Below are 8,251 nucleotides of genomic sequence, written 5' to 3'. Positions count from 1 at the left end.
GGTCGGCGCAAAGCACATCGTGGTATGCAGTAACTCTCACGTAGGAATCTACTCGCATGAGTAGATTCTATTTGCTCCACAGAGAGAGCATCCGCTTTCTATTAATATATATATAGAAAAAATCCCAAAAATTGAGAGTGCGTCAATGTGCTCCAAAGCAAGCTGAGTGCAACAATGTGCTAGGTCAGCACATTGCTTTTACTATTCTCAACCATTCTCGGAGAAGATACTAGCGGAGGGGGCCCTACGTTGCAGGGTCTCGCTCATAAACTATTAGGCTCGAGCTCGATTCAAATTAGAAACTTTAGCTCGAGCTCAAGCTAGGCTCAAGTCAAAAGCTCGGAAGTTCGAGCTCTGCTACCTTTGATTATAGGTCTCTCAAGTAGTTGAGGTTTCCCTAACAGGCAAGGTGTAGGACTCCCTTAGTTGACAAGGTGCCGAGCTGAGGTCTCCCTCAATTGTTGAAGTGCTGAGCCGAGATCTCCCTTAGTGACTGAGGTGCCAAACCAAGGTTTTCCTCGGTTATCAAGGTGTCGTCTAGCTCAAGCTCGATTCGAATTAAAGACTTGAGTTTGAGCTCAAAAGTTCGAACTCGGCTCAACTTGAACTCGACTACATTGATTACAATTCCCTAACAATCGACTTGCCAAGTTGAGGTCTCCCTCAATTGGAGAGAGAGTGGCATTCTTGTAATTTATAAGGAGAGAGAGATGGAAAGAGAGAGATGGCATTCTTGTAATTTATAAGAAAAAGAGAATAGATGAGAGAGAGTGGCATTTTTGCAATTTGAAAGAAAAAAAGCAAGAAAGAATTGAGAAAAGAAAATGGCATTCTTGTAATTTAAAAAAAAAAACAAAAGGAAAAAAATTGATAAAGAGTGATATTCTTATAATTTCTATAAAAAAAGATAAAAAATAGTGTTAGATTTCATTTCCCTTATGCCTTATTACACATTTCAGCTTAATATATTTATATAAAATTCCATAAATACAAATTAACATTAGAGTCGCAACACAAAATTGGCAACATTCGATATATAATACAACTTCAGATGCTCTAATAGATAGAACTAATCGATGGTAAAGGATAATGTCACCAAGTACAAATAATCCACAGTACTCGTTTTCAAAGGAATTCTTGTACCATTGGAACTCTTGACAACGAAAGAGTAATATTCAGAGATAATAGAGTACAAATGTCGATAACCACACTAAAGAAGTTGAAATCTAACCAAAACTATTGTTAACATTGAAGAGGTACATTGAAATGGGTACACAGCATTAGAATTTCAGTCTAACGAAATGCTACCACAGATTTACCAACACCCCAAACCAAACTACAAAATGAAAATGTTAAGAGAAAACAGTAGACTCTATAAAGGGGGGTTGGGGGTTTTCCTCCCAACTCTCAATCGCTTTCTTTCCATTATAGTCAGACACCGCACCCACATATCCACAAAAGTCTCATCACTCTTCATGCTTAATCGACTTCTTCCATCTTACTCTCCTCGTTTCCATCGTCCTCAAGGGGTGGCATATCGGTGTCATCAGCAGCTGTTTCCTCCTCGTCAATGCTCAGACCCAACTTCAACATCCTGTGGATTCTGGCAGCAAAAGTGTTGGGGTCATCAAGGCTAAACCCTGAAGTCAGCAAAGCGGTCTCAAAGAGTAGCAGCACAAGATCCTTCACCGATTTGTCATTCTTGTCAGCCTCAGCTCTTTTCCGCAGCTCCTCCATAATGCCGTTGTCAGGGTTGATCTCCATTGTCTTCTTGCTGGACATGTAACCACTCATACTGTTGTCCCTCAACGCCTGCGCTTTCATGATCCTTTCCATGTTTGCAGTCCATCCGTACTCTCCAGTAACCAAACAGCAGGGCGAGTCAACAATCCTGTCAGAAACCACTACCTTCTCCACTTTGTCTCCCAAAATTTCCTTGATTGTCTTGCAGAGGCTCTCGAACGACTTATTCTTTTCCTCTTTTTTCTTCTTCTCCTCTGACTCATCATCAAGTTTCAAACCTTCCTTGGTGGCAGACACGAGCTTCTTTCCATCATACTCCTTCAATTGCCCGACTGCATACTCGTCAATGGCATCCACCATGAACAAAACCTCATAACCCTTCTTCTTTAGACGCTCCAAGAAGGGAGAGTTCTCGACGGCCTTCTTGCTCTCACCAGTGATGTAATAGATATCCTTCTGACCCTCCTTCATTCGGGTCACGTAGTCTTTCAAACTCGTCAACTCATCACCGCTCTTTGTAGAATGGTACCTCAGCAACTCAGCCAGCTTTGCCCTATTCTGGCTGTCCTCATGGATACCCAACTTCAAGTTCTTAGAGAACGCCTCATAGAACTTGGCATAGTCCTCCTTGTTCTCAGCAATCTCGGTGAACATTTCAATGCACTTCTTCACCAGGTTCTTCCTAATGACCTTGAGAATCTTGTTCTGTTGGAGCATTTCACGAGATATATTGAGTGGCAGATCGTCAGAATCCACAACACCCTTGACGAATCCCAGGTACTCGGGGATGAGTTCCTCGCAGTTGTCCATGATGAATACCCTTCGGACGTAGAGCTTGATGTTGTTCATCTTCTTCCTCGTGTCAAAGAGGTCAAACGGTGCTCTCTTCGGCACAAAGAGAATGGCCTTGAATTCAAGCTGCCCCTCCACAGAGAAGTGCTTGACGGCAAGATGATCCTCCCAATCGTTGGTCAGGCTCTTGTAGAAAGACGCATACTCCTCCTTTGTGATCTCCTCCGGCTTGCGCAGCCAAATAGGCTTCTGCTTGTTGATGAGTTGCCATTCGTGGGACACCTCCTTAACCTTCTTCTTGGACTTGGTCTGTTTGTCCTCGTCAACATCCTCGACATCACCCTCCTCTTCTTTCTTCGTTTCCTCGTCTTCGTCGTCACTTATCTCCTTCTCGGTAGTCTTCTCGGTCCAGAGGTAGATTGGATAGCTAATGAACTCGGAATGTTTCTTCACGAGGTCCTTCAACCTTCTCTCTTCTAAGTACTCCAACTAAAGAAAACAAAGTATAACCACACTTTAGCTCCGATGCCAGAAAAGCCAGCAACATAAAACTTAGAAACCAACTCTCGATAATATATATATTAACTATGGAGTGACAGATATCCTACCTGATCTTCTTTGAGGAAAAGTGTGATCTTAGTTCCCCTGCCCAGTTGTTCTCCATTGACGTCCCTGGTGACAGTGAAGGATCCACCAGCTTGTGACTCCCAGATGTATTGTTCGTCGTCGTTGTGCTTAGTGGTCACTATGACCTTCTCGGCAACAAGGTAAGCCGAGTAGAACCCCACACCGAACTGTCCGATCATGCTCACATCGGCCCCTGCCTGCAATGCCTCCATGAATTCTTTGGTTCCTGACCTCGCGATTGTCCCCAAGTTGTTGACCAGATCTGCCGTGAACAATTTCAATTAAAACCCGTATCCTAATGCAGATCAAAGCAAGACCTTCAACGTAGATCCCTCGCTTTCCTACCTGCTTTGGTCATCCCGATGCCACTGTCAATGATCGAAAGGGTCTTGTTGGCCTTGTCAGGAACAAGCCTAATGAAGAGCTCCGGCTGCGCGTCAAGCTTACTCTTATCCGTCAAACTTTCAAAACGGATCTTGTCCAACGCCTGCGTGAAACAAACAAAAACAGAAATGAGCAAACTCAAAAGGCAAAAGCCCGAGTAGACATCAAACGTTAGTCGTGGAAACAGAGAAGGCGATCACTCACATCAGAGGCATTGCTGATGAGTTCTCGAAGGAAGATCTCCTTGTTGCTGTAGAAGGTATTGATGATCAAGCTCAGTAGCTGGTTGATCTCAGCCTGGAAAGCGAAGGTCTCCGCATCTCCGATCTGAACATCCGCCATTGCTACTCAGACGGATCAAACTCAGACGTTTGAAAGAAAAGACTGTTTCAATTGGGGAATGGGGAAGAAGAAAAAAGGTAAGGTTTTGTTCAAAAACAGAGCACAGGCGACGTTTCGCGAGAGAAAGATGGAAGACGAAGCAGGATAGAGTATATTTATATCCGATCTAAAGCTTCTGGTGTCTTCTCTTTCGGGTGAGACTGTGAGTGCGACACTGCGATGAATGTGGAGTCTATGGAAAGTCTTGTTTCCCGCTTCTAGAGTCTTCTATCATTTTTTTCCAACAGTTTGAGGTATTTTAGTTTTCAAAATCCAGAATGTTCCACCAGTTGTTGTCCCTTTCGTTTTATTTCCCGCTTCTGGAGTTCATGGAAAGTCTTGCATCCAGAAAGTTCTTCGATTGCCCCTTTCGTTTTGCTGTATTTATTGAATTGCCATCATTTTCTCTCCACTTACATTTGGGCCCGTTCGCTTTTCGTAAGTTACTTATCGACCTAAATGCAATTTATCTGCTTAAGTTTTTCTTGGGAAATGAGGGTGTTTATATTAAATGTCAAATCGATCAAGGCCCGACTCAATTCGAGTAGGTTAAAAGGATTGGTTTCGATTTGTATGAGAAAATAAATTCACAATTTGATTCGATTTTGGTTTTTATGTATGAAAATAGAAATCGAATGGATCCTATATCTTTAAAGTAATTATTAATTAGTTTCTATATGTTAAATGTTGATATATTTTATTTGTGTTTTGTTTAAATTTTGAAAAAAAATTGATTATTTATGATAAAAACTAAAAATGTAAAACCAATACAAATATAATATAATGGTACAATATTTAATTCAGTTTTGTATAAATTTAAATATATATTGACAAAAAAATCAGTTTTGCATAAAAATTAATTGATTTAAATATATGTTTTGATTTTGCATAAAAACTAAAAAGAAATACTTAAAAATAAATAAATATTTTAGTTTAAAATATATATAAAAACTAAAAGCCGACTAAATCGATAAACCGACCCAAATTGACCCTCATGTTTGGGTCGATTTTGCTTCAAGGTCAATTAGTTTCGGTTTAGTCAATAAGTAAACCGACTAGGTTGGGTCAGTTGAAGAAAATGACTCAAACCAACCCAATCCGACCTGTGAACACCCTGCTGGGAAACACTTACCCGAGTAAGTGCATTTACCCATGCTCTATTATTTCCTATGTAAATAAAATAATGACCATTTTAACCATAAAAATCCATTATTAAAAGGGGCACTTTTGTCCCATTCAATTGTTAGCAATTTTTCCTAAAAAAGTTATTTACCCACATAGGAGATGGGTATCACTTACCCAAAAAAATAAATTTTTACTTGTTCCCACATAAATCTGAAAAATGAACATAAGATTCTTGGTCAATAGGATCCCCCTCTCAAAATCTAAAAATAGAACACCCACTTGGTTTGATGGAAAATAGAGGTAAACAAGAAAGTCAAGGGAAACTTATTAAGGCTGCGTATAGTAGCGATTCAAATGCATTTCCGTAGGTTTCAAATGTAAAAAGTTAAAGGGTAAATTATAAAAACCCCCTGTATTATGGGGGTCAGTGACAAGCCATAAGACAAATAACCCCTCAGTTGTTAAGTCAGATAACAAAAATTATTAAATTACCAAAATACCCTGCTAAACTTACTCTATTTTCGTTTTTTTTTGCCATTTTCTTTTAAAACCCAACCCAGAAATACCCCCATTACTTCTCAACAAAAAATACTTCTGCAATCTCAGCCGTTGTCGGAATGGAACTTCGATGTTGCTTAAATATACATATCAAGTTTTCTGTATGGTGAATGTACTACAAAAAGAACCTTCAATGAGGGAGAACTTGAAGATTGGTTTAAATCATTTCCTGACATCTTGGAAGAGCCCAGATGACCCTTCAATGGGGGATTCAAGCCCAAGAACCAGAAGGCTTGGGATTTGCGACAGCAACGCTTCGCCAATCTGTGTGTAAAGGGATTCAAACACAAGAACCAATAGGCTTGGGATTTCAGAAATGGGTCAGATGGTTGTGTTGTGGAAGCCAAGTTCGAGTAAGAGATTTTGTTCCTCTATTTGAATAGTCGATAGGAAATTTAATTTCAAAGGATTGAGCTGATATGGATACATGTATCTCAGCAGCTTTCAGATTGCTCAGGCTCTACAGTTGCAAATGGAAGTGCAAAAGAAGCTTCTCCAATAGATTGAGATAGGCTTTTCATTAACCCAGCTTTATTTTAAAGCCAGTTATTCTTGGCAAAGAATAACGATAAACATCAGTAATTAGGAGGTTGTTTGGTATTGATGGCATTTATAAGATAAATGTTTTGTAAGATTTTGTTCTAAAAAAAGAGACAAAATTTGCTTTAAATGTTTTGTACAATTTTTTTACACCTCAGCACCATTAGGCACCACTAGATGCCATTAGACACCAATAAGCCAAATAATGAAAAATCAGTCTTGAAAATGAAAAATGTCAAAATTGGTGTTTTTTTAACAATCAATTCGCACGATTTTCAAGAGAATCATTTATCAGATAAATGGTTCAACTAAATAACTTTTTAGGCATTTTTTTGTTAAACGAATTTCCAATGCTGAATTGACACTATTTCTTCCAAAAGCTACATCGATACTAAACACCATCTAATTTTCTCCTCTAGGTGCAAAGACACTTGCAACTACTGATTGATGCTCATGGAAATACCTACAGTCAATTCTAGAGAAAGCACAAGAAACATTGGCCACATATAATTGTGGGACTCGAAGTTGCAAAAGCTGAACTCTCTCATCTGGTCTCCATGGTAGAGAAACAATGTTAAAGTTCTTCCTTCTCAGGACTAACTGAAAGAGGAAGTTTTAGCTTACAAGAGGCAAAGAAGCAACCAATGAGTGGTGTGCATTGTTCAATTGTCAATTCGTTAACATTTTCTAAGAGCTGTAAGAGAAAAGAGGAAAAATCACAAAAGCTGGAGGATGGATACCTCGATGAATGTAAAAGACATTCAAATGTGCATCCATTTATGGAGATCAATCCAAACAGGGGCAACTCAAATCATCGAATTGGTGGACGAAAGCGAAGTGGGAGCATCATCTCTGATAGCAATTTTGTTGATTAGCAATCAGTTAAGAGATCACCAACCCATAAGAATGATTGTGATAACTGGTTTAGAAAGTAAGGATCAAGGGATGATCTTAATCTTAATAATCAATATCAAGTGAAATTGAATCGGGCTTCGAAGAACTAGACTTGAACAGCAGGTGAGCAGAATCAGGCAACGAGTCTTCCAAGAATTTAGGTTCCTGAAATGTTGTTTCAAGACGCATATACCCTGTGATGGGTTTAAAAATTGAATTTTAAATATCATATAGAACAGGCAAGTTGTTTTCTTGTATAGCTTATGCGAATACCAACATCACCGGAGGTGGAAAGCGGTTGTGTGTTTTGGATCGGTGATCAGATCGATCTTCGGAAATACATCATGGACAGCAGCCAAGATCTGTACGTGAGGGTGGCAGCTCTAGATGCTTCAGTGGAGAAGAAAGTGGGGACTTCGTCTAGGGGGGGGGGGTCTTAAGTTCAGGAGGTATTTGTTGTAGAAAAAGGTATAGGGGGTCTTTGTCACTAACCCCATAGTACAGGGGTCTTTGTAATTTACCCAAAGTTAAAAAATACCCGATTCAAGTAATTGCAAGGTGGAGCTAGATTCCAGACCCACTTTGAACTCTTTTCGGTTGTTTGAGAACGTGGCATGGTAAAATGCATTTATGCGAGGGTTTAGCATTCAAGCAAAAATGTAGGGCCTGTTTGGTTCACAAGAATAGGGGTCTGTTATTAGAACGATCCAATTATTTGGTTGGGTAATGGGCATTCCCATTTCTAGTGGAATGGCATTCCCTGATTTGAGGGAATGGGCATTCCCTCCCCCTCCCTTGGGAATGAATTTCCATTCCAATTTATTCCAATTCCTATTTGAACCACACAAGTTATGGGAATGGACCATTTTGGTTATGATTTTGATTCCCACTGTGAACCAAATGGACTTATAATTTTTTTTGTTAGTATCAATAAAAATGGTGCTAGAAAACAAAAATTGTTTATGCAACCTTTATGATTTCATTGTAAGAAGGCAGCCAAGGTTTAAAGTATTGGAAACACCAAGTGATTGGAAAGACAATTTTAATAGACATATCAGGATATGCCTTAGATACAAATGCGTATCAGAGAAAAATTAAGATATGCATGGAAACACAATAAACACTTCAATAAATCATAAAATTGCATCAATAACACCAAATATATGCCATTAATGAGGTGTACATACATTAAATTAATATATTTTAA

At 39.3% G+C, this 8,251-nt stretch overlaps 1 protein-coding gene across 1 annotated transcript; it reads right to left on the bottom strand.

Moving 5' to 3' along the window:
* Nucleotides 1-1,219: 1,219 nt before the first annotated feature.
* Nucleotides 1,220-4,124, bottom strand: LOC104611516 (heat shock protein 83-like). The gene is made up of 4 exons (XM_010278593.3): nucleotides 3,751-4,124; nucleotides 3,508-3,649; nucleotides 3,144-3,424; nucleotides 1,220-3,024 (listed from the first exon to the last, which is right to left on the bottom strand). Exons 1-4 carry the CDS (start codon nucleotides 3,886-3,888, stop codon nucleotides 1,480-1,482), a joined length of 2,106 nt encoding a protein of 701 aa, XP_010276895.1. The 5' UTR covers nucleotides 3,889-4,124; the 3' UTR covers nucleotides 1,220-1,479.
* Nucleotides 4,125-8,251: the final 4,127 nt, after the last annotated feature.

The sequence above is a fragment of the Nelumbo nucifera genome, chromosome 6 (genome assembly GCF_055504915.1).
Source record: "Nelumbo nucifera cultivar China Antique chromosome 6, China Antique-T2T, whole genome shotgun sequence".
In the NCBI taxonomy this organism is placed as follows: Eukaryota; Viridiplantae; Streptophyta; class Magnoliopsida; order Proteales; family Nelumbonaceae; genus Nelumbo; species Nelumbo nucifera.
Note: the sequence above shows the minus strand (reverse complement) of the source record. Positions and strands in the feature narration are given on the sequence as shown.

What these genes read in the sequence shown, in the direction of transcription:
- LOC104611516 (XM_010278593.3), bottom strand. Translation starts at nt 3,888, where the DNA reads ATGGCGGATGTTCAGATCGGAGATGCGGAGACCTTCGCTTTCCAGGCT. An exon ending in CATCGGGATGACCAAAGCAG is followed by an intron (nt 3,425 to 3,507) that starts GTAGGAAAGCGA and finishes TGTTCACGGCAG; the next exon opens with ATCTGGTCAACAACTTGGGG. An exon ending in TTTTCCTCAAAGAAGATCAG is followed by an intron (nt 3,025 to 3,143) that starts GTAGGATATCTG and finishes TGTTTTCTTTAG; the next exon opens with TTGGAGTACTTAGAAGAGAG.